Source organism: Alternaria hordeiaustralica, assembly GCF_023758085.1.
Source record: "Alternaria hordeiaustralica strain BMP 2776 chromosome Unknown scaffold_1, whole genome shotgun sequence".
Lineage (NCBI taxonomy): Eukaryota > Fungi > Ascomycota > Dothideomycetes > Pleosporales > Pleosporaceae > Alternaria > Alternaria hordeiaustralica.
The window spans coordinates 4,183,518-4,210,011 of NW_026056773.1; the positions used below are offsets into that span (position 1 = coordinate 4,183,518).

At 52.8% G+C, this 26,494-nt stretch overlaps 9 protein-coding genes across 9 annotated transcripts; 3 read left to right on the forward strand and 6 right to left on the reverse strand.

Annotated features, from left to right (window-relative positions):
• Positions 1-102: 102 nt before the first annotated feature.
• On the forward strand, positions 103-774 carry J4E84_001345 (uncharacterized protein; the record flags this gene model as incomplete). Its single annotated transcript, XM_049383977.1, has 2 exons — positions 103-682; positions 734-774. 2 exons carry the CDS (start codon positions 103-105, stop codon positions 772-774), a joined length of 621 nt encoding a protein of 206 aa, XP_049249495.1.
• Positions 775-1,487: 713 nt separating this feature from the next.
• On the forward strand, positions 1,488-2,906 carry J4E84_001346 (uncharacterized protein; the record flags this gene model as incomplete). Its single annotated transcript, XM_049383978.1, has 3 exons — positions 1,488-1,566; positions 1,648-1,960; positions 2,009-2,906. 3 exons carry the CDS (start codon positions 1,488-1,490, stop codon positions 2,904-2,906), a joined length of 1,290 nt encoding a protein of 429 aa, XP_049249496.1.
• A 3,415-nt stretch (positions 2,907-6,321) lies between these two features.
• On the forward strand, positions 6,322-6,994 carry J4E84_001347 (uncharacterized protein; the record flags this gene model as incomplete). The annotated part of the gene is made up of 2 exons (XM_049383979.1): positions 6,322-6,626; positions 6,679-6,994. 2 exons carry the CDS (start codon positions 6,322-6,324, stop codon positions 6,992-6,994), a joined length of 621 nt encoding a protein of 206 aa, XP_049249497.1.
• Positions 6,995-10,263: 3,269 nt separating this feature from the next.
• On the reverse strand, positions 10,264-11,951 carry J4E84_001348 (uncharacterized protein; the record flags this gene model as incomplete). Its single annotated transcript, XM_049383980.1, has 2 exons — positions 10,264-11,870; positions 11,924-11,951. The coding sequence occupies 2 exons, from the start codon at positions 11,949-11,951 to the stop codon at positions 10,264-10,266; spliced, it is 1,635 nt and encodes a 544-aa protein (XP_049249498.1).
• A 1,062-nt stretch (positions 11,952-13,013) lies between these two features.
• On the reverse strand, positions 13,014-14,732 carry J4E84_001349 (uncharacterized protein; the record flags this gene model as incomplete). Its single annotated transcript, XM_049383981.1, has 1 exon — positions 13,014-14,732. One exon carries the CDS (start codon positions 14,730-14,732, stop codon positions 13,014-13,016), a length of 1,719 nt encoding a protein of 572 aa, XP_049249499.1.
• Positions 14,733-14,849: 117 nt separating this feature from the next.
• On the reverse strand, positions 14,850-15,510 carry J4E84_001350 (uncharacterized protein; the record flags this gene model as incomplete). Its single annotated transcript, XM_049383982.1, has 2 exons — positions 14,850-15,024; positions 15,080-15,510. 2 exons carry the CDS (start codon positions 15,508-15,510, stop codon positions 14,850-14,852), a joined length of 606 nt encoding a protein of 201 aa, XP_049249500.1.
• A 1,652-nt stretch (positions 15,511-17,162) lies between these two features.
• J4E84_001351 (uncharacterized protein) lies at positions 17,163-18,938 on the reverse strand (the record flags this gene model as incomplete). The annotated part of the gene is made up of 3 exons (XM_049383983.1): positions 17,163-17,497; positions 17,553-18,445; positions 18,529-18,938. The coding sequence occupies 3 exons, from the start codon at positions 18,936-18,938 to the stop codon at positions 17,163-17,165; spliced, it is 1,638 nt and encodes a 545-aa protein (XP_049249501.1).
• Positions 18,939-19,936: 998 nt separating this feature from the next.
• J4E84_001352 (uncharacterized protein) lies at positions 19,937-21,555 on the reverse strand (the record flags this gene model as incomplete). Its single annotated transcript, XM_049383984.1, has 3 exons — positions 19,937-20,950; positions 21,013-21,126; positions 21,184-21,555. The coding sequence occupies 3 exons, from the start codon at positions 21,553-21,555 to the stop codon at positions 19,937-19,939; spliced, it is 1,500 nt and encodes a 499-aa protein (XP_049249502.1).
• Positions 21,556-23,720: 2,165 nt separating this feature from the next.
• On the reverse strand, positions 23,721-25,183 carry J4E84_001353 (uncharacterized protein; the record flags this gene model as incomplete). The annotated part of the gene is made up of 4 exons (XM_049383985.1): positions 23,721-24,473; positions 24,539-24,759; positions 24,815-24,999; positions 25,152-25,183. 4 exons carry the CDS (start codon positions 25,181-25,183, stop codon positions 23,721-23,723), a joined length of 1,191 nt encoding a protein of 396 aa, XP_049249503.1.
• Between the last annotated feature and the right edge of the window lie 1,311 nt (positions 25,184-26,494).

Sequence of the window (26,494 nt, forward strand, 5' to 3'; positions counted from 1 at the left end):
AGCTCCAGACCCTACGTTTGGCGGGCAACCTCAACTTTGAACTACACACCTCACAACACAGGAATCTTTGTCAGTTTCAATTGCATCTCACCAATTCACATCATGAGCTTCCTACGACCCATGTCAATGCTGCGCTCGGCAGCACTACGGCCCGCAGCCCTCTCGGCGGCTCCCCGTGCCCGCGTCCAAGTTCGTTTCGCGACTTCAGATTACGGCTCTGGTAAGGGCAACCCAGCTGGAGAGAAGCCCGAGAAGCAGGGCGCAAACCCCAGCGAGAACCTCGAGCACCCCGGCCCCGCACCTCCCAAGGTCGCCCAGGGCAAATCTTCGTCGTCGCCGAACAAGGACAGCAACGCCAGCCAGAATGACTCTCCCAAGCCCACATCCGAGTCACCGGCTCCTAAGAGCTCTTCCGGCAAGCGCGAGTTCTCGACATCGGCCCGCCAGATGAAGGACAACAAAGAGCCAGCCGTTAAGCAGGGCCAAGACAACAAGCCCTCGCCCAACGAAGTCAAAGGTGCGAAACCCAAAATACTCAACGAAAACCCGCCGGCTTCTGAAGAGCAGAGCGAGGACGTCAAGCAACACAACAAGGACATGGATAACAGGGCGGAACAGGCGCATGAGAAGGTCAGCAACGAAGAGGCAGAGAAGGACAAAGTCCCCGGCGGCTTCTGGAAAGGTATGTCATAGCTTGACGAAGGGCATTGGCATGTTGCTAACACATTTACAGGCGAAGGTGGACGAAGCGGCTCCGAAGGCGTACGAGGATAAGCAAGGGGCGGGTGAATGTTCGGACAAGATGAGCATGGTGTACAATTAGCTGAATTGACTCGTAAAAGTGTCATGAAATGTACAACATTCATCAAGCATAAGCAGCCAGAGATATCGCGTCCTGTGCTATCTATCCATCGTCGGAGCGCTGAAAGTAGGCTTGGCTTCATAAGTTTTGTGCATGTTTGGGGATGACGTAGGGGGCTAGCGTGTGGATCGCCCCCGCATTTGTCGACGTGATGGGATTTTTTTGAAATGCCATCGCGACACAACGCCCGGCAGAGGGGCGCTATTTCGCACGACTTGTGCCACGATGATGCTCTCTGCCCTTTCAAACAAGAGTGACAGGCCTCGGAGCTCTCTTACTGCGAAAACGTCAAGCATATGCAGGGCCTAGACCGTGCTCCTGAAAGGCGATCTCACAATTGCGCACAGCCAAAAGACGCGGTTGCATGTGGCCATAGCTCCTCATTGGCTGCTCTGCGAGGCAGGCGCGTTGGGGATCTTGTTTGCCCAAGCTCCATACGTGCAGCACTACGTCACTCGCACGCACACAATCTACCCGCCATTGTCTGTTCCCTCCCCTCATAAACTCGCTGCCCACCACTACCCTCTAGCCCTCACCCCTCTGCCGAGTTTGCCTACCCTTCAAACCCTCGTCTTTGCTTCATTAATCGATATCAAGCACATCCTCACATCGGCAGCCACACATCATGAGGTTCTCCCTTACATCCACCTTCGTGGTGTCCCTTGCTGCCACGGCAACGGCCAACAGCTGGTTTGGAAGCGCCGGTGCGTATAGTACATAACCCCTCCCGTTTGTTTTGATTTGTCCACAGCGCCACGCAGCAGTATACTGACGCCAGGAAGCAGTCTACGACAAGTGGCACGAGACCGAGCTTGAGCGCTGGCTCAGCGACCACGGCGTTCCCCACCCCAGCCCCTCGGACCGCAAGAACCTCCAGTCGACTGTCAAGGCCAACTGGAACGACAAGGTTGTCACTCCCTACACCAGCTGGGATGCGCAGACCCTTCAGAACTACCTCACCCTCAAGGGCCAGCAGGCGAAGAAGGGCACCGAGAAGGACGCCAAGAGCCTCGCTGAGCAGGTCAAGGTGTACTGGACCGAGACCGAGGACTCCGCGAACCAGGCCTATGGTAGTGTCAAGGACTGGATCTTCGACTCGTGAGTAACAAGAAACCTGCCCTCAGCACAGCTACTAACAATATGCAGTTGGTCCGACTCCCAGCTTAAGGCCTTCGCCGATAAGCACGGCATTCCCGTCCCCCAGCCCCGCCAGCGTGACTCTCTCCTCGCTGCCGTCCGTAACAACTACCAGTCCGTAGCCGAGAAGGCCAAGGAGACTGCCAACTACCCCGGTGACTGGCTCTACGCCTCCTGGTCTGACTCTGACCTCAAGTCTTGGTTCGATGAGCGCGGCTACAACGTCCCCCAGCCCAACACCCGCGACTCGATGATCGCTGCTCTCCGCCGCCAGTCTCGTCTTGCCAGCCAGCAGTCCCAGAGCGCCTACGCTTCCGTCTCTTCCGCTGCTGCCAACGCCCAGCAAAGCCTCAGCGACGCCCTTCTCGACTCCTGGTCTGACAGCCAGATCAAGGAGTGGGCTGACAAGAACGGTATCAAGGTTCCCCAGGGCTCCAAGCGCAACGAGCTCATCGCTCTCGCCCGCAAGCACCGTGCCCGCCTTTACGGTGACAGCGCCTCTGCATCTGCTGGCTCCGTCTCTGCCTCTGGTGCTTCCGCTTACGGTGCTGCTACCTCCAACGTCGGCCAACAGTACGCTGCTGCCACCGGTGGCTTCGCCTACTACACCGACTTGATCAAGCAGCAGATTGGTCTCGCTCAGGCCAGCGTTACCTCCGCTACCGACGCTGCTGGATCCAGCGCCAGCTCTGCTTCCGTCCGCGCCGCTTCCAGCGCCAGCTCCCTCAGCGGCGCTGCTGGCAAGGCCGCGTCCTCCTCCTCATCTTCCATCTCCAAGTCCGCTGCCAGCGCTAACGCCGCTGCCTCCTCCTCCGCCTCCAGCGCCTCTTCGGTTGCCTCCAAGTCTGCTCAGAGTGGATACGATGCCGCCGCCGCTAGCGCCAGCTCTGCTAAGCAGGAGTTGTAAGCACCCCACAACAAGCGACAAGTAGCGTTCAGTCACATCTTCTCTCGATGTGACTGCCATACGCATCACTTCACGACCTTACGATCTGCGTACGGATAGGCGGAAAATGGAAACCTGTAACATTAGCATCACGACGATATCCCCTCTGCGACCTCCTTGTAGGCTTGAGGAGGGTCTTGTAGTTTTTCTTATTCCTTCGGAATTGGGATGGATGGATGGCGTCTCACGTAGCTTAGTATGCGCTTGATAATAAAAAGTATAATTGCAATGTTGTTCAGATGGTGATTTGTGATTGATGTATGATGTGATTCTATTATGTCGTACTGTCTGAGTTGCTGTGTCGTCACTATCTGAATGATGATGATGGTTATCATCACTTCACTTCGCATCAAGTCTATGAATTTGTCCTAGGTCGTACAGAACATTCGTAGCTCGTAGAAGGATTTTACACACCACCATCAGGGTCATCAACGTGAGATCCATTTTTTTTGATCACATCTGCGATCCCAGTGGTTTGAACGAGGGAATAACAATACTGGACTTGCAGGGTCTCTTATAGTCTGCTATCGTCACGGCAGCGCGAGCCATGTGCCTACTTGAAGACGAGCTTTCGAGGATGAAGAGGCGGAGACGACCGCAGAAAGCGACATGTTGTTAAAGGCGCGTTGGTTTTGGAAGCACACATGAGAGTTGGGTGGTTCATTTTTGGTATTTTGTGGTATATGCTGAGCACAGACACATGTATTTGACGAGATTCGCTTTTTTGTGTTGTATGCTGCAGCTCGGAGGAGCTGGAACTCCCCATGTTCTAGTTTCAGGAGTATTTGATATATCGCCGGAGAAGGAAGTTCTCCTCATGCAAACGTAATGCGGGTGTTTTTGATGTTTCGTCGAAGAAGAGGAAAGAAGGCAGACTCATGAGCCACAGTCCTCTAGATTTTTGGGAGAAGACGGCGCAGCCATTCGATAGGTATTGAGCGTCTTTAGTAGTTTGAATACTCAAGTATGGCGAAGATGTTGAAAGGTGGGAGGGGAAGAGAGGCAGACATGTTTCTTAAGGCTACGGGTTTCCCTTATTGGAGAAGACGACGCAGTCATAGAACGAGTTGGGCCTGCTTTTGGTATTTTGAATACTCAAGTATTGGGAGGTACAAAGAGACCGAAGGAGGAAGAGAGGCAGAAACATTGCCCATGAAAATGTCGATTTTGGAGAAGACAGCGATGCCATGAGGTATATGTTGACCCTTTTTGGTATTTTGAATACACAGTTGTGTAGAAGATACCAAGAAGAAGAGGAAGCAAGAGGGGGTTTATATATCCACCCACACTAGTGGCAACACTCTCCATGCCAAGTCATCTCTTGTAGTTGAAGCAAAGAGGAGAAAACGACACATGTCTCGTCAAAGAATGGTTTTCTTGACATTTTAGAGTCGCCTGGGGTCTTTCAGACATGAGTTCGAACCGTTTCTGCTTTGCACATTAGATACTATGGAGTGACTTTTGGTGGCACGGGCTGCTGCACAGACATTTCGGTGCCAAATGTTGGTTTTGGTGAGATGAACTCTAGAAGGAAGGAAAGAGGCAGAGACCACATACAGACATAATCAAGAAGTCTCAGAGTCCGCAAGCGCACCCATAATCACCTTCATGTCCGATTTTAGTGTGCAATGTCTGTTGCAAGAGCCTTCTCATTCCAACCGGTTTGCACAGTTTTGGAGAAAGGAGAAGAGGGAGTCGCCATTCTGGAGTGCGGATACTTTTTCTGATTTCTCTAAGCTTTTCAAAATCCGCGAGCGCACTCATACGACCTTGATGCCTCGGTTTTGGTGTGCAATGTCGATCGGGTGAGGTTTCTCATGCTAAGGAAGCCTTGCAGTTTTGGAGAAGAGAAAAAGACTAGTCACCATGCTTGAAGTTTAAGTCGCTTTCTGGGTTTCATGCGCTTCTCAGAGTACACAAGCGCGCTCATTCGAATGCGCTCTCATGGTTTTAGTGTGCAATGCCATCAGGCGAGCCTTCTCATGTTCGGAAACGATAGTATTTTTTGGAGAAAGAGACACAATCGTCATCCCAGATCTCTTCGCTGTGTTTTGTTGCTCTATGATCTTCAGAGTCCGCGGGCGCGCTCATCCGATTGTCTCCTGGCCAATTTCAGAATGCAAAATGGGTCGGACGCGACTTCTCATGAGGTCATCAATTGACTTTCTAAGAAAGAAGAAGAAGAAGAAGAAGAAGTCTCCACATGGCGAGTCAGGCACGCCGCTTTTGGTTCGTCATTTTGAGAATAAACATGAAGATGTGGTGTAAGAAAGAAGTAGAGGGCAGTATGGAAGGACGGCTTTATAGAGTTCTCGCGGCACTAGCGTCATGGAGATGGTTAGAGTGCATGCCGTGCGCAAGCGGGAAGTGTTGGCCGGAAGACAGAAACTGGATATGACAACTCGCTCATGATGTTTGGATAGTTGGGTCGATGCAGAGTGGTGTGGGATACGCAGCTCAGCAGCGCCATGGGCTGTTCGATGATGGTTTTGCGAGAAGAGGATATGCGCGTGTGGAAGGTAGCAGTAACTTCAGGTCAACCGGCCCAACCATGAGTCGTGCATATCTAAATTTTGATGGTTTTTAAAGAGCGCTCAAGTGTTGTAGTGATGCAGAACAAGACGCAGCAGCCTCGAAGTAAGCGTCCCCCAAACCCCGCGCCAACCCAATGCAGCCTAGCCCCATCCTCGCCGCCCACCCGCATCCTCAAACTCCACCTCACCATCCCCAACTCTATCCCGCACACGTCAACCCATCACGAACACGTCTCGAACACCTTCTCGAACGTTTCGCTCAGCCATCTGACAAGCTTTCACAAGCCTCGCGCACCGCATCCACCGGCCCACCACGGCCCGATTTGTTTCCACTCCAGATCTGCGACGCTGACTCCCCCGTTTCCCGTCTCACGGCCGTCTCCAATTTTTTCTGACCGCGCGAATCCGACGACAGAGCTGGAGACTCCGCATGAACATCTTCCTGGAGATGTAGAGACGTTTTGTAGGCCCGTTTCCGGTCGGTAGGTAGAGGTAGGTAATAAGGTTGAAGGGTGGTGGTGCTGAGGTGCATGTTGTGAGAGCGTTGCGTGGCGAGGTGGTGAGAGTTGTGTCGGTCCGAGTTTGCTGACGTGCCGACGCGTCGGGCGGGTGGTGTTGGAGAGGAACGGGAGAGGTGAGATGCAGGTATAAGAGAGGGATGGGATGTCGAAGGATGAAAAGTATTCATTCCAAATCATCTCTCTCATACTTCGCCTACTTCTTACGATCGCTTCCTACTCACCTGGTGTGAGCTTGCCTTTAGTTTATTTACACTCTTTCAACATCCTTCATCTTTATTCTAATATTTTATATTGCCTCTTTCGGTTTATACATACGTCAACATGAAGACCTTCGCCATCCTCTGCCTCCTTGGTGCCGCTCTCGCTGCACCGGCACCTCAGCAAGCGCCTCAGGCACCTCAAGCTCCTCAGGCACCGCAGGCACCGCAGGCACCTCGTCCTGCTCAAGCGCCTCAAGCTGGCCAAGCTCCTCAAGCCGGTCAAGCTCCCCAAGCTGGTCAAGCTCCTCAAGCTGGTCAAGCTCCCCAAGCTGGCCAGGGCGCTGGCGGCAACTGCGCCGACATCCAATCCAAGCTCACAAAGGGCATCCAAGCCAACCTCGACATCCAAGCCGCCGAGCTCAAAGGGTACGCCATCACCTCCCCCTCTTCTCCATACCCACAACTAACCCCCACCCAGCGTCTACGCCCTCAAGCTCCAAGCCGGCACCGCCGGCTTCAACACGACCCAGCAATCCGTCCTCTCCATCCAAAAGCGAGGCGTCGACATCCGCGCCAACAACCAGAAGCTCGCCGCGCAGATCAAGTCGCCCGCCGCTGATGGTCTGGCTATCGTTGCTGGGGCCCAGACCAAGGAGATTGGTCAGGTGCAGGGCTTGAAGGGGACGGGTGCGGATGCGCCGGTTATTGCTATGTTGGTTCAGGAGGTTATGGATGGGACGATGCAGAATCAGAAGAACCTTGCTGCGGCTAAGGGACAGGTTTGTTCGAAGTAGGTGGAGTGGGAGGGAAGAGTTGGACGTGGGGGTATGGGATGTGTATGATAGGATTGGTAGAAGGGTAATTGGATTTTGGATCGCGTTCGTGGTTTAGAAGTAGTGTAAATGTAATGGAATTACTGTTAAGAGAGAACACAGAGCTTGGCACATGGTCACAGGTTTTCGTTGTTTTGGAAGGACGCCCAGGCATGTGATGTGTTGACAATCTTTTTCGTGCTTGGTCGATATCGACTCCGGTGCTGACATGATACGACATGTCAACCACTACTGTTGCTTTCGAGAGAAAAGCACAGTCATGTCAAGCAGCACCATGGTTTTTGGTTTCGAGGCTATGAGTTTGGAAGTAGAGGGAAGAGGAGTGAACAGCCCGATGAGAGTGTTTTATATCTACCAATGATCGAGCTAGTCAATAGGAGGAAAGGCGGTGAGGTCACCAGCAAAGACCTACTTTGGAAGGAGAAGGTAGGTTTTGTTGCATTAATTGCTTGCGATGTGCTTTTGGACGCACACATAACCACGCATGCCATTCGGTTGGTTTTGGATTTTTACATTGAACTCGGGCTCAGATTTTAGAAAAGACGACATATGTCCTTAACTCTTTTGTTTTGAAAAAACAGAGCAGACATACAGCCTCTTCTTCATGGTTTTTGAGTTTGAAGACAGGAAGTTTGATGTGTAGGAAAGAGAAGTGAGGAGCCGGGATGAGTGGTTTTTATACCCACTGAACATCAAGCTAGTCGGCATGACAGAAGACAAGAAGACAGACGTTGTCATCAGGTCAATTTCGATCTTTTTGGAGCATACATCGATGTAGTGTTAGGAATTTGCAAAAGACGACATCCATTCTTCGTTTGTCCGTTTCGAAAAGAGCGGAAAGGACATCGGTGCTTGGGGCGTCGCCTTTTGGTAGAAGAGACAGGAAGTCGGAATTATAGGAAAGAAGAGTGAGGTATTGAAATAGAGGGTATTTATACCCACTGAAGTCGGAGTTCGCCGCTGCGAGATCAGATCGTATTATCGATGGCAGAGACATGGTCCGCTCGCGAAATGGTTTGGGAGAAGATGTCGGCTTATTCCAAGTGACTTCGCTGCTGCGTCAGCTCACGTCGTTTTCGCAAGCACGACTTCACTCTACCGAAGGAGTGAACGCATTCATATCGCAATGAACTGACGAAGCGCAATCTATTAATTAAGTAAGGTGGTCTAACGTCTAAAGGTATTGCTGCCCAAGCATGTCCATTCCCATTCCGGCAACAGCGATTACGGTCCGGTGATCCACCACATCGAGCAACGGTACTTCGCGACGAAATCAACCGCACTACAATCATTAGCACACCATCACTCTCAACCCTCCCTCCACAACTTACGCAGCTGATGATCTGTCCACACCCAAAACATTAGCCTCATTATCCCCTTCACACACAGATTTGAACCACTTACACCACCAGCACCACACCCATTCAGACTCGGCCTCCCCCCACTACCAGGGTAAACGCAATTCCTAAACGTAGGAAAGTTCCTGCTCGGCGCTCCAGGACTCTGGCACTACACATATGTCATGTTAGAGGTTGGAACTTGTTTCTTTGCGTTGTTGTTGGTGTTGTTGTTGGGGTTGGGGACTTACGCAGAAGGAGTTTGGCTGGGAAAACGTTAGTAATTGTCATTAAAGGGTATGACTTTTTGGGGGAAGGGAGAGGCGGGAATTAGAAGTGGATTAGGACGTGAACTTACGTAGGCACCAGGACACGTAGAACCACCCGGTAAACCCCATCCACCGTTACAAAACGCGGCTTCGGATGCGGCGGCGAGAGCAAGGATAACAGGGGCGAAGAGTTTCATGTTGGTCGTTTTAACGAACGTGTAGTGGTCATTCAAAAATCCGAAGATATCCAGCCTTGCGCAACGGAAAGCAGGTGTATATATATCACCTATCACTCCGGTCCAGAAGCTATGGGGGCTGCTGCTGCGCACGTACGTATCGCATGAGTAATAACCCGAGGTCTAGTGCGCGTCCGTTTTGTATTAACAGTGGTTCCTCCCTCATTCCCTCAGTTGTAAAGCCGCGATTGAACCGCGATGCTAACTTCACACAGGCTAGCTGGTTCCGTATTCCTGCTCTCATAAAGTAGACCGCAGTACAGATTGCGCGGCTAGCTAGAGGACGTTTGACAGGAGAAACACGAGTACATTAGGTACGTCCATGGAAGGTTCGAGCTGAGCTGTCCATGTTTCAAGCTGGCATACCGCCGCTGATCTCACGGCGCGGTAGTCAAGGTAACTGCCGGTCGGTCATCGTGACATACGTGATGCGGGAATGCCAAATTGCGATGTGAACCAAAGTTCCGAACCAAATCGCCGGTTTCATTTGAGCCTTTGAGGCTGGTATCTCGATCGACGACGCGATGGCAGTAGGTACAGGGCTGGGAGACAAAGATGGACAGTGCAGCTTACGCTAGCACTAGGTTCAAACGTGGTTAGAACCGGTACTAATATGTAGACTTTTTGGTAAATTCCCAGTGGCTAAGGTGAAGGGCCGAAGACGAGGCTGGAATGAAGTGGTGCATTGCTTTCGTGAACATATAGATGCTGAAGTAAATGCACAACGCGCAATGCAGTTGTTTTCTGTGCTGCGATCTTGATCTCTAAAACTCGATCGTCTCGAATATCATGATTCTACCCAGGAATACAGCCAAGTAGTCACCCCCGGAACAACTCTCCTCATGCCATCCGCTTGGCGACTGCAGTGGCGATAGGTGGAGCGGAAGCGTGACGCTCCGGCGAGCCGGGCAGCGACGTGAACACCTGCGCGAGCGCGGCCAAGATGGCGAGGAGGGATGTAGACTCTAGGAGATCGGATGACGCGACGTTCGAGAGGGAGGTAAGCAATGTAGTTGTAGGAGTGAACGTGAATAAGGACACCCAAAGGAATATACGGTCAACAAGGGAATAATGATATTCAGGCATGCTGAAGACGTAAGAGTGACCTTGAGGCAGACAAGTAACATGATGAAGTGGGAAGACGAGTTGTGGCAGTGACCTACAGTACATAACATAGACATCCGCCTGACCAGACGTCCAGCGCCCTCTCAATCCATCATCAGAAGGACAAGCCAAATCCATACTATACAATCATCAACATCAGAGCCACACGGAACGAGTACCAACTGTGTTGATTCCTCGCTTCTGGTACCGTTTCCTCGCTACCATCTCAACCATAACTTGAACGATGAATAGTAACCCCAAATCTACCCTCAGCAAGTCAACTCTCACGACTTATCCCTATCCAAAGCCCCAGCAGACGTTTTCGTCCCTTGTACTCCATGCGCGCTCGACTTCTCAACCTGGTTTCTAGTAAGCAAGGGACCTTCTTGTAACTCCGCGACTTCAGCCGTTGTTGCCGGAACAGTACCATCTCTGCTCCCACGTCTATCGTCTTCCTCTTTCTCTTGCATCGCCATCGCGCTATCCACCCCCGCTTCTACGACCCGGCCACTTTCCTCAACCCTTTCTCTCGCCTTCTGCAACTTTAACAATACAACATCCGCCGCTCTCAAAAACTTTCTCCCGTCCTCTGCATCCTTCTTCCACCTCTCCCTCTTATCCCTCGGTTGTGTGTCATCTTTCCAACCATCCTCAAATGTCTTGACCTCTCCAGAAATCTGGTGATGTATTCTTTCTAGTTCGCCCATTGAGTATGTCGGTTTGTGTGTGGCGGGGACGATGGCTTCGATAGTGGGTGATATACATTGCGGCTCGGGTACCCAGTCGGCAGGCCTATCCGTCCCTTTCGCGGTGGTTTGGCCTGCTTCCCAAATTGTTTTGTGTCGGAGGCTAATGCGCCATTGTTTGAGCTTGATGTCGATGTCGTGGGCTGCGTTGCGAAGACTGACGTAGGCTATGTCGACGAGTTGGATTTGCCGGAGGAGGTTTTGACGTTCATCCTCGTCCGAAGACTCCATGTGGCAGTGGTCGTATTTTTGCTGTGCGTTTATGTAAAGCAGGTATTCAGCCTCCCGGAGTAGTTCCCTCTTGTCCGCTTCCATGGTTTCCATAGTAGACAGCGTGCTTCCAACGTCGACACGTCGCAGGTCTTCGGCATAGTCGAAGGGTGTAGTGTAGAACGGTGGCTGTTGCTCGACAGGTGTTGCAGAAACTGCCATGGGCTCACTGCTGCTGTTTTCGAGTTGCGCGTCCTGTTCTGCTCGCTCAAAGGCCTCATCTGACAGCCACCGTGTGTACCAGAGGCTGTTGTGTGAGACGTATTGCTGCATGATGGGGTCGAGGCTCGCCATGAGCTCCGGATCCCAGAAGATGTTCCAGAACTCGAATGATCGTCGCTTGACATGTCGACCAAAGTGTTTGTATGCCTCCTGCCTCTCTCCGCTGTACTGAAAATATGCATGCGCTCCCAGAACACCGGCACAAGCGCCGATGTTCGTCATGCCTGAGCAGCGCGTCCACCTGGGTATGGCAGGCCGGCGCATAAACAGCGTAGGCACCGAGACAGCCAGGCCCAATGCCGCACCTGCCAGAGCACCATCGTCAACGGTATACTTCTTTGTCCGCTCATACAGCTTCCAGGGCTTGATTTTCGGTACATTTGTCGACACCAAGACATCCGCAAAAGCGGAGTAGTAATACCAGTTCAGCGCCGCACCTGCCACGCCCGCCCAAACCCCTAGCCTTGCCGAAGCCCGTATGAACACCGCCGGCCTGGATATCGGCCTCGTGGGAGTGACGCTCTGTGCATATCTCGAGGCGAAGGACGTATACGCGGCGGCAAGGACGGTCGAGGAGATGACGGCGTACTGGGTTGTCGCGTTCGCACCGATGGGATCAGGCCGTTTGGGAGTAAGGCGGTGTTGCCCTTCGCCTACACCATCTAGTTAGCAAATACTTCTCCACATCGTCTTCGGCGAGACATACCAGGCGGCACAAAGAGTCTCAGCACCATGGTGCCCAAACTACGCGCGTAGTACAAGATAAGCGATAGAGTGTGGAATCATATGCTTGCTGTCCACGATCCACGGCTATAAAATAGTGTGCGGCTGCAGCGAGCGCGTGGGGCATTCACGAGGCCGCTCATGGCAGTGAAGGTGCGTGGGCACTACCGGTGAGTGCCTAGTTGGGCGCGCCTGGAGGGTGTCATGAGGCAGATGTGAAGGAACAAGGTTCCGGAAGCAGCTACGGCGGGCGGCCGCCGGGAAGGCGCATCGCAGCGGGACAGGTTTAATCCCTGCTATGTTCGCATGGGAAGGCTGAAGGGGGGCGCAAGGGGCGAGGCCGCGTGAAGAGGGTGTCGTTGTGTCTTAGTCGGGATGGGTGGGTGGGCGACACTGGCGATGATGTGTGAGGCCGGGGTCGGAGGGTGCACGTGAGGACGTGTGGTCAGACGACCTCATAGGTCCAGACCGCCAGTGGATGATCGCATCTGGTCATTGCGCGAGTGGGAGATGGAGTCTCGTCGCATGCAGCATCGAACAAAAGACGATTTCACAACTTCGGTACATTCATACTGTGATTAATACAAGCTTCATTCTCCGATTGCGTTCAATTATTCTACTCCGCATCGCACAATCATTACCACGCCCCCAATCTCGATCCCACCACCCGATTACAACGACTATTCATACCAATTTAGTAACACAAAGCTAATATCGAAACCCACAACCCGCTTTTCGTATTGAACACAGTCGAAAAAGAAAACAGAACATTCGAACGAAAGAGGTAATGTCCCAAACGCCATCGCTAATACGTTTTGAAAAGCAAGTTCAACGCCAGAAAACGAGAGGAACATGCGCAAGGACTCCCATCCACCCACGCTAAGTGGCATTAGTACAAAGGTAAGCGAGAGATCGGAATCGGAATCGAGAAAGAGAAATAGCATGCGAGCGGGTACGAGAACCGAAGCAGATCGCAGAAGCAAAGAAACCGGGAATGGGGAGAAGATGGAGGAAGGAACAGAAGGAGAGAGCCATCGGGGAACACCTCAACCCCCTACTGAACCGACTTCCCATCACCCCGCCCTCGTATCCCTCCGCTGCATAACAATCTTCGCATCCTCACTCCTCAAAAACTCAAACACGCCCAGCTCCAGCCTCGCCAACCCGTCTTTAAACATATACTCGCTCCCCTCCGTATTCGTCATAACCCTAAAAGCCATACAGAGTAGATCCTCAGGACTCAATCCATCAATACTACTCATATTCTTCCACTTCAACCGCATAGCCCTGAGATCGTTCATGGCCAGCAACCGGTCTACCAGGCCAATGTGAGACACGCCAGGGTTGGCGGCCATGCTGTGCCGTAGTGAAGCGATGGCTTGACGCTCGTGTAGCCATGCGGTGAGGATCTTGGAAACGAGATCGTAGTGTGTGGATAGTTCTGTGCGGAAGAGGGCTTCGCCGTGGTACCAGAGTGTGTGCATGCGGACGAGGAGGCTGGCTTCGTCGGGCGGCATTGTGGAGCGTGGGTAGAAGAAGGTGAAGAGGCCGGCGGTGACTTCGCATTGGAGGAGGCGGAGGTCGGCCGTCGAGACGGAGCCGCGGGGGAAGGTTTGGGGTTGTGGGGGCTGGACGACGTGTGCGGTTTCGGGCGGTTGAGGCGGTTGTTGGTGGCTTTTCAGCACGGGCTGGTGGGGTGAGGTATGTTGGGGTACGGCGGTGGCGGGTTGGCTGTGGTTTGAGGGCGCTCGGGGTTTGCTCGAGGGCGCGGGCGGTGCGTCTTGTGTAGTAGGAACGAGTTGTATGCCGTATGCGGGGGCGCTTTGTATCGCGGGTGCAGATGTAACCTGCTTATTAGGTGCCATGATAGGCTGATTAGGTGCGGCCTGCGCATGTGGTGTACTAGATCTACTGCGAGGGTGTGGTGCGAGAGAACGGCCGAAGGGGTGGCTCGGGGTATTAGATCGACTTGGTGGTTGGGGTGGAGGCTGTTGCTGAGCCTGAATGTGCGGATGTGACGGTAGCTGCGTGTGCTGAGGATGATGTGTATGCGGTGATGCCTGGTGTGGGTGTGAAGGGTGGGACGGTGTCTGTTGCTGCTGCAGTTGTGCTTGAGGTTGCGGTTGCGACTGCTGTGGCTGCGGAGCGATATTTGTGTGCTGAGGAGGCTGAACGGCAGGAGACTCCCTCTTCATATATCCACCTGCTCCATTAGCTGCTGAAGATGCGTTCACTGCTTGAAACCCTTGATTCGAAGCTGGTGTAGGAGTGGCAGGCGGTGCAGATCGAGGAGTTTCCGTAGCAGATCGAGCCATGGCAGCACTGCGTGAAGACGGCTCATATGGGCTCGTGTAACTGTTGCTGTGACGATGTCCAATACCAGGAGGGGGTCGGTGCACTTCTCTCGACGGTTCTCTGGATGCTTCCCGTGTTGGCTCTCGAGGCGGCTCGCTAGGTGGAGGCGTGTTGTTAACAGCAGTGAAACCTCCGTTGTTGACAGCCGTGAAGCCTGCAGGTGCGGAGCTTTGGGTGATAGCAGGAGGCCTTGACACGCCGTTCAAGTCGTTGTTTGATAGAGGACTGAGCTGTATCCGCGAGGGTTCAGATGCGGTTCCTGGTGCTGGCGAGAAACGATGCATGTGCGTCGGCATAGGAGGTATGTTCTCCATGCTGCCCGGGCCTGCAGGATACAGTGACTTGAGTGACTTCCTTGGGCTGCCCTTCCGGCTCACAGGCATAGTGCTGTACGGCCTTTTGATTGGCGAAGCCTCAGGATCTTCATCGTCGGACATGGTGAGGTGAGCATTGCTCTTGCGCTTCTTCAGATTAATAGGTTTAACGTCAAGGTCAGCGCCTGCAACAGTATCCGGATCTGGTGGGGTGAGTGACTGTGGCGTCCCATGTGGTGACTACCGCTTATTAGCCATGACAACACCAACCATCTCATCGAAACTTACAAGGCCTTCGGCATCGATATCGGCAAGCTGATCATACTCATTCGCACCCGATGGCCTCTTCAACTTCATGTTGCGAATGTAGTAGCAAGCTTTGATGATGATCCACCGATGCAGATGAATCTTGAGACTAAAATAGGTTTAGCGCGCGTTCTGACACCTGACACCTGACCACTCCAACTTACATATCCTTATGCTCCGGCTCCTCGTAAAACAGATCTTTGTTATACGTCTTCTTGGACGCATCCGGCGTGAGTAAACAGCTGCGATCCGCATCCCTGCCCCAAATAGCGGGTCCGTAACTCGCTAGCAGGTCCTCGAGCTCCTGGTTCAGGGAACTCGGATCCGCCGCGAAATCCAGCAACAAATCTCTTTCTTTTGGCAATTCCTTGGACAGCTTCGTCACCTCACTCGAGAGCTTGCGGTAGTCTGGGTTGTCGAACTTCGGAATGCCGCGGTTGGTCGTGGACGAAGACGCCGATAAGCCCAGGCCCAAGCATTCCGTCACCTCGCGTATAGTCGGGTTATGCGAGCTGAAGACGGATATCCAGCGAGCGCGATCCCAGCGTCGCACGCCGTGCTCCAGATCCAGGGCCAAGTTATCCTTTGAGCTCATGGCGCCACATGGGTGACGACGGGCACGTCAACAGTTGAAATGGGAAGTAGGAAAATGACGATGGAAAAGTAAGCGGATGGGATGGGGAATGACAATCAATGGCGCGTGCGCCAAAGTGTGATGGATCCGCTCTCGACGTTCCAAGGTTGGGGTGATTGATGGTAGCTCGCTCGGCAAAGGTAAAAGGAGTACGTTCCACTAGGCCGTCTTGGAACAAAGTTTTCTTATTGCCAGCTGCTGCTACCCCAAGAAAAACTTTGTCCAGTCTCAGATGCCGATCGTGCTACCAAACTAGACAAAGAATTGAATGCCCCTGTACACACAAGAAGAACAAACTGCGCAGCAATTGTACTCTGGAGTAGGGACCGACAGGCGCTGATGAGAGGGGCGTTGGGCGGCGAAAGAAGGATTGGTGATGATGATTGATGCCGGTGACGTGTAGAAGGCGAACGACGGTACGCTGCGTCGAAAAGATACCCAGAAAAGAGGTGTGTCCAGTAGCGAGACAATGATCCGGCAGGGGCCGCAACAAAACATGTGCAGAGGTAATACGCGTCCGCACTCCGAAGTTAATGACTCGCACGCCAATAAATCCCCATCAGGTGTAATCATAGTACCGCCCCATCCTCATTCGTTCACACCCAGCGGGTCTCCTTTGCCCTTGCCTGTTCATTGTACGACACTTGCACTATGAGCGTGGTGCTCATTTGCTGCATTATGCTAATCATATCTATCGCAGGGGTCTTCATCATACACGAGGTACAAATGAATATGTCGCTAGCAGCACAACTCTTACTCGCATAGGCCAAAACATCCGATCCTCTTACTCAAAGCCTCCATTAGCCGCCACATGCAATCAGCGAATAAGCGGCACTATCACGGTTTCGTATAGCCGGGGATAGATGTCGTTGGTATCATGGTCAGGAGTTACAACTACACATGCATCTATGACGCGCTCGTCCCTCACCCATAGATTTGTACTACCGAGCTGCGATTACTCAACTGTGCGACCGGTTCCTGTCCAGACCGCGCGCCGCATAATATTGATGGGAGGTACAGCGAGATCTGATAAACGCCACAGCTCGAAAGAAAAAAATGTGAGGCAATGTGACGAATGTGCGGCGCGGTCACTGCCTGCACTCTAAAATAGGAACGTGGCATTAGGGAGATTTACGGCGCAGTGCGGAGCCTGAAGACAACGCCCCTTGGCTGCAGGGAATACACTAAGCGAAAAGGTATACTGCGAAGTGCTGCCGAGCCGTGTATTCATTCGGATACTAGCTGCCGAACTATCGAAGTTGCGTACAGTCGCGCCCTCACTATGCGCTCGCGCGTTCCAGGCGATCGCAAACTAAAGCAAATCACGCGTCGCAGAGTCCCGTACTGCATGGTGATGAGGTGTGGCACAGCTGAGCTAGTGTAATCCTACACGGTCCTGTAACATGATCAAGTAGCTGAAACCACCACTCTACGGCTGACCTACCCGAATAGCTTATTTTCCCGAATTGGACACCTACTAGTGGGGGCCTCGACCCTGGCGATCGATCGTCGCCCTGAAAACCTGAACGCCTGTATGATCCTCGTACACAGTTTTTGCGACTACAGCTGCCCGCGCGCACGATACGTGCGTGTCTCCATCGTGGTAGTTGCGACTAGCGTCGTGACTCGCCAATATACCAGAGCATACCCTTTCCATCTTCCTCTTCTTCCTTGCGGAAGCTCTCCAGGTGGTCGTGCAGCCAGCCCATTACTTGCGTAAAGTCTACTGGCTTCCACTGCATCTCTACTGCGTACTTTTCTCCGGCCAACACCACAATGGCCTGTCGCAGGAGCTCATCGCGGTCGACAGCAACGTTGGGGCCAAGACCAAATCCTCGGCCCACATCTTCAAAATTGGCGATGATGGTTTGCGTGCAGCCCATGAGCGTGCGGTGCTGTTGGATGCGCCTCTCGATCTCGGCAGCTGTGTGGCCTTCGGCTGACCAACCTGCAGTAGGGTAAGTAAAGATAGAATGGATGCAGATGCAGTTGGTAAAACGTACGTTCGTTTGCTCGTAATAGAGCTGCCAGGTGGCGCTTAAGTTCCACCCAAGTCAGAAATGCTCGTTCCCTCGCAATGAAAACGGGTATGTTTTCGATCATCTTATTGTAGTCGGCTCGAACGCCTTCTCGCCATGTTCTTTCGAGTTGGTTGAGGAGCGCTTCCTCGTCCATTGAAACACCTCGCTCCTCTCCATATATGTACTGCCGCAGCGCCCGTAAGCCGTCGTAGTCTAAACCACGGTAGGGTATGCTGTTGTTTGGTTGCGGGAGCTCTTCTGGCACACCGTCATCTGACCGAAAGCTTGCTACCAGTGCGGCCATTTGGACGCTGACTTGTCGATCAGCAGCCGCTTGGGTCGCGTCGGTGATTTGCTGTTGTGCCGCTGCTTTGGTCTCGGTAGGATGTGCAGCGTGGGTAGCAGCAGGGCCTGACATCGTACTGAGATATCGAGACTTGTTCGCTTCAGCAGTAAGTTTGTTCCAGACACCCTCGGCGATGTTGGATTGTTGTGTAGCCTGTTGTTCGTGGGCTTTCGCCGATGTAAAGGCGGCATTGCCATTCGTTGCATGTCCACCGCCATTGACAGCTGTGAACCCGCCTCCTTCCCGCGGTCCCATAGTGGGACTTTCCCCAGATTCCGGAGGTGTGAGCATTGCACTTGACGACATCGGGCTTCCACGTGACGCTGTATCGCCGTCGTGCAACACCGAGTTTGGTGCAAGCGCAACAAATGATGCTGGCGTGCCGCCCTCTTGCTGGCCAGAAAACTCTGCATCAGCTCGCGCCTGGCGGTTTTCTGCCTTCTTTCGTCTCTCGCGATCCAGGCGTTCGCGCGCAAGAATGACGTTGCATGCCTTCAGCCCGATCCACCAATGGAGAAGTTTGTGAATTCTGCGTAGTGGGTCAGTAGCTATTCGGCTCTATTGCGAGGGCCCAAACCCCAGACAGATGTGCTCTCGAGTTTATGTACTTACAACGCTCTGTCTTCCTCGTTCTCCAAATAAAGATCCCGCGGGTAAAGTCCCTCTTCGACTCCGGGTTCATTCGCAGTGATTAGGTGCTCGCGATCGCCCACTCTTCCCCAGACCTTGGCGCCATGTTTCTCAAGTAAGCCATCGACTTGCTCTTTCAAACTTCCCTCGTCGCTCAGAAACTTCATCAGTTCATCCGGCTCTTTCGGTAACGTGGAGACAACATCGCCCATGTCTGCAACAAGCTCGCGTACGAGGGCGGATTCAAAGTTTGTTTTACCGCGTTTGTTCGATGACCACTTTGCGCGCAACCCAAGACGCTCGATCAGCTCGTGCATACGCACTTTTGACCGATTCTTCATAATGTCCAACCAGTCCTTGGACGTTGCGTATGTGATAGCTGAGCCGTCCATGGTGTCTGGGCTAGATGCATGGATCGCAAAATCTCGCCAGGTGAATTAAATGTAGGCTAGCGATGCAGCCGTACACAGTCGTATGAGTTCCGAGCGTTGTGGTGTCGCGACTATGCAAGGGAGGTGTGATGTGTAGTGCTGATTTTCTCGGGTATGATTACATGCAGATGCTCTCAGGACTGGGGCAGCCAGATCGTGCAATTTCGCCAAAGGGCCGTCTAGAGCATGTACGAGTCAGTGATGGGGCGCGCAAGGGAAACGAACGACATTCTCAAAGATGAATCGAGAACACGATAGATGATAAGAAAAGTACAGATGAAGAAACCATAGCGGCGTATGAAAGCTTCGTCTACAGGTTAGCGGCACCCGCCTGGGAATGGCAGGCGGAACCAGAGGGCAGTTGCTGCCGATTGGCTGGAACATCGCGTTAGCCGACGATCCCCCCAAATCACTTACACAAGGCATTGTGCACATTGTTCTTCGTCTACGAGGTGGCGAAATGCAGCTCACCGCTGCTGACAGTAATGTCTTGTGGCCCAGGTCTATGCATACGACTGCATTTCCTTTTCCACTTATTGGCGCGACTGACATCAGATGCGCAGTGGCGGGCAGATTTCGCTGGTGTACAGGCGATGGGGAATTACTACATCATCGCATGTGCTGTAGCATATGCACACACCCAAACAGAGGCTCTGCAAGTTTTGCGAGAAAAGGCCACATAGAGATCGTCATTAGTAATCGTATGTATATACATTTTATGAGTTGCCTGGATCCTGCCCAGCCTCATGGAGCACCAGTGCTATACAACCGCCAGCCTGGTATCAATGCTTTCGACCAACTCGCACGCGAAAGATCAAAAGTGATCGGGGTATATGTAGGACAACGCAAAAAAGCCATCGATGTACTCAATGGTATGTAGATGCTAGAGAAAGTGAGAAAGAGCACACCTTCGAAGAACGCCGAGGGTGGAATTCTAGGATGACCGTTGTTCATGCCGCTCAAGCAGGGTTTGGCCGGCTCAAAGACTTGAGTACGATATCGACTTTTGCTTGAGGATTGTCTGCCCAGATAGACGCTTGAGCAAGTGTAGTCTGTAGACGATCGAATGCGGTCTCCGTGCCTTTGCGGGCTACGATCGCTTTGCTGATACCGTCACCAAGATCGTATGTCAGTTTCCAGGTTTTTGTTTTCTCCAATATGCTCGCAGCAGACGGTAGGTCCTCAGATTCTTCCTCCAACAGGCTGAGCAGGCCTCCAAAAGACTTGCATTCGCGCAGCGTATGAATAAAATCCATTTCCATGCCTTCATCATCGACCGACCAGATAAAGTACACGCGCTCGGCTTGTTCGTCGGTCAAATCAAGAGAGATGATGCTGGTCGAGTTTGTGCGCTTGATGACTTGAGGCGGAGGTTTGAATGTATCCGCGGGCGTTGGAGCATGCTGTTTGACATCGTCGACAGGTGTTTCTGACGTTCGTTGAGTCTGTGTATGTATCTGTGGCTGCGGTTGGGGTTGGGGTTGGGTTCGGGGTTCCGGCTCTGGCTGTGGCTCCGCTACAGGTTGTGGTGTCGGTTCTTGTTGTGGTGTCGGTTGTTGTGCTGGTTGCAACTGTGAAGGGCATGTACTGCTATCCTTGGGAACAACGTCGATCACGTCCGATATCTGTGTCCTGTTTTCGCTAAGCTTTCGCCGCTTCCTCGCTGCGGGTTGCTTAGTATGAGCATCGCTTTCATCATCATCGACCTTTGCCATGGCATTCGATGCTGGAGGTGCGGCATTCGGTGCTGAATGTGCAGCATCTTCATCAGTAGATTTCGATAGCTTGGGGGTAGAAGAGAGACGATGTCTTGGTTCCGGTAGTCCCCTAAGCTTCGAAGCGATGTCAGCTCGCTCTTGCGGAGACAACACTGAGAGCACGGTCTCTAATGTGCCAGCATCGCTGTCAGGATTGCGAAGTGTGAGCATCATGAAATTGTTGGCGAACTTGTCTCCCAGACCACCTCCACTGATCTGCAGAATTAGATGTGAGGTCAGTATGTTTTCCATGGACTATTCGTTGATCTGAGTCTTACCTCGTAGGGGCGATAGGCTTGAAGACCTTGTAAAGACCTGTCACTCGTCTGAGGTAGCATGATGGCAAAAACCCCAGCGTCGTCGTCGCCGTCGAGTGGCATAATAACGACCTTCTGTATGCTGTCAGTATTCTGAACGATGTAGATTGTATGTTTCTCGGTACAACTCACAACCTTCGGTCCGAAGTGCACTTCGCTGAAGGCAATAACAGCTGAGTCTTCCCTAGCACAGCCTCGGCAGACAGCGTTGCGATTCTCCCTAGGACTCCCTGATACTATAGGAGGGTGTGGAGGAGTGAACTTCTTGTAATTGGCCTTCAAGTCGTGAAAGGAGGGAAGCCCTCGGAATGATTGGCTTTGCCTGTCCGGAGCCAGGTAGCCAATCCAGACGCCCCGCGCAAAGAGCTGATTGGCCGAATAAAAATGACCTTTCAGATGAGGTTGCGAGTTGAAGCAACCATACGAGATGGAGTTTTTCCTAGGACTGGTGTTTCGAGATTCTTCCATAGATGCCTGCAGTGCACGCAGCCTAGGTGACATCATTGGCGAAGTCAGTTCGCTCGACGCGCTACGACGTGCCGGCTGCGCATCGCTTTCTGGAGATGCCGCCTTGGAATTGGTGTTTATTTCATTTGAGTTGGAGGGTGTTTGCAACCGGATTGCGTCACCAGGCTGAGGGCTGTTGTTGTCGAGACTGGGCTCGCGGGCGCGCTTGCAGCTTGTTGACGGGGCCCTCGACACAGGTGTGCGCACACTCTTCCGTGCTCTTTGGGGCTGGGGCGGCATGCCCGAGTGTTTGGGTGGCATGCCGGCGAGATGTCGGATAGCGACTGGTAGGTGGTGATGGCGGTCTGTTGTTGCACCATGCGGCTGCGCGCGCTAGCGTCCGTGCAGGGCTTTAATTGGCCCACAATTCTGCATGGCATTTTAACTCCGTCGCAGCACCGCCATGGTACATCCCATCTCCCTTCACTTTAACGCGAACAACCGTGTCGCGATACGTATAGCACGCGACATCGGAATGCGGGAGTTTTATCAGTGAGCACGAATAAGACGAAAGCTCCTCCTTGCCAATTGAGGACGCGTCAAGTAAACAACGAAGGAGCGAGGACGCGTCTGTCTCGACCGGAGTCTAGATGGAAGGCGCCTTGCATTAAACCGCTGCCCACTCCATCACCACCACGTTCGGAATCTATTCGCAAGCTCTCACCGCTTCATACCGACGTCGCCAGCTGCGGTCTATACATCACGATTGCCAATTGGTTTTTTGTCCATCAAATCACCACTATACCCGACAATGGGGCGGCAAAAAGGCGAAATCGGCGTTGCTCATCATATAGAATGTCTTGGACTTCAGACGTATGGGAGGGAGAGGATTGAACCGGGCTTCGTTATGAGAAAACCAGTGTTCAGGTATGAGCCCGCCACTGCAATCCACGAACTCGAGGTACCGGCTCTGCTTGGTCTACTACTACGCGATGCACACGATGCAAATACTGTCATCGATCGACACGATCCCATGCTCCTCGATAAAGAGCTAGACCAGCTGTTAGTCGAGTATGGTCCTCTGATCTGGCCTGAGCCTGGTCAAGGAAGTAGAGACCATCTCCGAAAACCACAAGAGGGTACCCGATATCCGGCTGATTTGATCTATCCGAGAGACAGTACCACGTAAGTCCGCTCATCCAGGTACTGGGTGCGAGCTAATGGAAGCAGCATCAAGAAACACCTGCTGGGCATGGTTCTCTGCAGGCAGACTCGCACCGACGTAGAGACCTTCATAAACAGAACATACATGAAAGCCCTGAAATACAAGAAAAGAGACCTAAACATCGATAATAAGCCTTGGTTTCAAGGTTGCAGATTCGTAGCCCTAAACGAGAAAATACCAGTGAGGAAGAGACGCAGCACTGGTACGACTACTACAGCAGACGAACCCGCTCCTCAACGCGCACGTTCCGAGGAAGACCAAACAGATGTTGACTCCGATACGTCTGAAGATTCGGTGATGGGCACCAAGATAGGATGTCCGACCCGCAGGACAAGCGCGCTTTCACCCGAGCCGTCGCCCTTTAAAGTTGAATTACGAATCTATCGCACCAAACCACCGGGCCAGCCAATCGGCCCTGGACCGACTTGGTCTTACGGCAGTTTGATGTTTACTGGAAAGGAAACAACATGTGAAGACTTCTTCGGTCTCATATGCAATCAGACCAAAGCCGACTGCAGCTTCCTCATCTTCCAGTTGCCCGAGGATATGTCCATGGACGGAAGGGTGCGCATCGACCGAGGATCCAAGGAATCTGAGATGACCTACCGACGTACCCTGGGTATTTTGCAAAGGGCGAGGAGGTTTCCATGCGGTCCTGCGCACCGTTCGGTGGAGCTGGAAATAGGGTTCGAGACAGTCGTTGATTAGTGTTTTGAGATACCCCGTACTTCGCGCCTGCGACTACCAGTTCTTCTGTGTGAACTGCGTTCGTGCATATCCTTCGCTGTATCTCTTTCTTCTTCAACACCGGCGCAGGCGACGGCAAGATGTCAAACGCTTAAGCTTGGAACCCCCAACACACGAGTGTATCGATGTAGCTTGTTGACATGACAAGATGTATATAACATGACCTCGTTATTCGTCGTGTAATTAGTGTACCCATATACCCAACCTTTTCTTTTTGTACAAAACACCTCCTTGTGTATTCCACCTGTGACTACCGGTGCTGACCCACTCTCCTCTCATCAACCAGCACACTCCAATTCTTCTGCACACTAATCCCTCCCGTCGCAGTCCTCTGCGCACTATCATCGCTGACCCTCCCCATCTCAATCTCCACATTATGCTTCCCCTGTGTATCCTCCCCAACGAACTTGAACTCCTCCTCATCCTCCAACCGACTCATACCCGCGAGTGTCGAAAACAACCCGCCCGTAGCACCCTTCTTCCTGTGCCTCCCTCCGGAGTTCTTCGAGTCATGCATATACCCATCCAGTCCGCCATTCGAGCTCGGACCCGGACTCTTCATATCGCTCGGCCGCGAAGAAGCAAAAGAGAACAATTTATCGAGGCCGATCCAGCGGAAAGCCGGTTTCAAGCTAGGCAAACAAGCACACGTGAGACCGATGTTGATCTCAACAATCGACCACACGATGATCTCGCGGAAGTTGTAGGTCACGTCGCCCTGGGCTGAGATGGGGATTTGCAGGAAGATGATCAGGCGCACGAGCGAGACGACGGCGATGAAAGTTCCGAGGGCGAACATGCCGGCTAGCACGATGCGTTGGGCGAGGGGGGCGTGCAGCCGCCAGACGTGCGGGATGGGCATGATGACGATGAAGAAGTCGAGGATTACGTTGGGGACGGAGCCGCCGAGGTAGATGTCGCGTGTTTCGATGCAGGTCTTTTGCGTGATGGTTATGTCCCAGGCAGCGCGTACGGGGAGGCAGTTGAAGATTACGCAGAGCATCTGTGAGGCGATGCTGTTAGCCTATTGCGCCGAGAGTATCAGTGTTGGTGCGATAAGTGACTTACGATAGCAACACACCATGCGATAGAGGCGGCGGTGACCACATAGATGGTAATCCGGGACTTGATCTCGAAGAGCCGCCAGTAGAAAGCGAGAACCGATAGCTTGATGCTCGTGATGCTGAGCGTATACAGGATCTGACCGATGTAGATATTCCGTAAGAAAGCAATGATTTGTAGCGGGTTCGTGATCTCATTGATGTGTAGCCCCAGTGACTCTCGCATGCCTGCAAGCACTGAGCGTTAGCCTACGATTCGTGTCCAAGGACGAAAGATACGTACCTATTATGCACACGTAGAAGAAACCGTTCGCCACGGCCAATGCCACCATGGACATGTAGTCGTCCATCTGAACATTGCGCCATCCCCCGTGCCGTTTCCGACAGTAGACCTTGAGGGGGACGAGCAGCATGATCAAGATATAAGTCGATATCGCCACTCCATCGAGACGACGGCGGTAGGATTGGCTGGAGAGAATGTCAGCTGCATGTTACCCAAGACACTGTTTTCTGGTCGTGATAAGACATGGGTTGGGTGAACCGCGGAGGACCACGGAGACTGGGTATGGAAAGGGTAGAGAGCAAAGAGATGGCGAGTAGACACTCCCGAACAAACTTACACGCTCTCCTGTGGATCGATGATAGGCGCCATGATGCACAATTCATATACACACTCTCTTTCCTATCCTCGACGGCGTATACACCAGGTATATCACAAACAGCGAGAAACAAGACGTCGCAGTGGCGTTGACGGTGATGCACGAAGCTCTCACATGGAAAACGCGAGATACGCACCCATGATATATCAGGTCGAAGAACACGGCACAAGACACGCGATGCCCAGAAGGAAAGAAAAACCTTTCCTGACCTCCCATGCAGACGCCCTGACCAGAACTCCCCAGATGTTCCCAATCCACCTACCGCTACCGCCGCTCCCGGTCGCGGGAGACCCCCTTTAGGTCTGTAAATCACCACCCTTCAAACCCATGACGGTTTACTTGCTTGTTTAGCCGTGCATCAGCCAATGACCATTGCAGCATCCGGCAGAGAGAAGTAATAATCCGACATGCTGGAGCTGTTGGGCAAAGCATAAAGTCAAGAAGCGAGGCACTGACACACGGGGAGCATCTGGGAAGTGGATCGTCAGTTACAGGTTAGGGGATCCTGGTCGGCCTGAAGGGTCCCTCGTCTTCACATGTGAGTGGGTGGGGGATGATCCGGCACTCGCTCCCAACGGAGACGGCGTCGTGCTACCGCGGGAACGAAATGGGAAGTCAACTCCACTTCAATTATGCAAGACTTCAATCTACGCCTGCATCGCACACCCTCTCGTTCAGCAAGCGCGTCGCGGCTTGAGACAAACGATCAGTATGAGAGGGGTAGATTTTTGCATCTTGCGAAAAAAGTAATAAGAACGTATTTGTTTATCTGTCGCCGCGGGGTCGAGTCTGCCGTCTGCGTGTGTACCCAAAACGACAATCACTGCGCTCGTCGATCAAAATCCTCCGGGGTAGCCGTGGCAGGATAAACTCCGAGCTGTGCGTTATTCTAAATGGCCGACTCGAGCAGATCATCCCACTTCCTGGTGTTGAGCGCATGTGCCTGGCCGTCGTTTTGGCCGGAAACGGTTTAGCTTGGCCGTCCGTTGCGAGTCAGAAATGAGGCTTCGGCAATGGATTACGAACCAATCGATGGCGGACATAAGCGATGAAGGTATCAGACGCCTTGCGGCTCCTCGGATGAACACGCACTGCGTCTGCTTTGTGGCGTTCATTCCTGTGGATGTCGTGCATTGCCGCAATCCTACCATGACGAATTTGCAGGGCATCCGGTAGGGGCGCAACGTGTGTGCAAGCTTTGTGGCGGCGTAGGAACCAAAACGTGCTAAGCTCTCGTTGGAGGGCAATCACCGTTTGCCAATCATACGCCTTGCATGCAACGGCATGGGTCGCGGAAGCGGAAG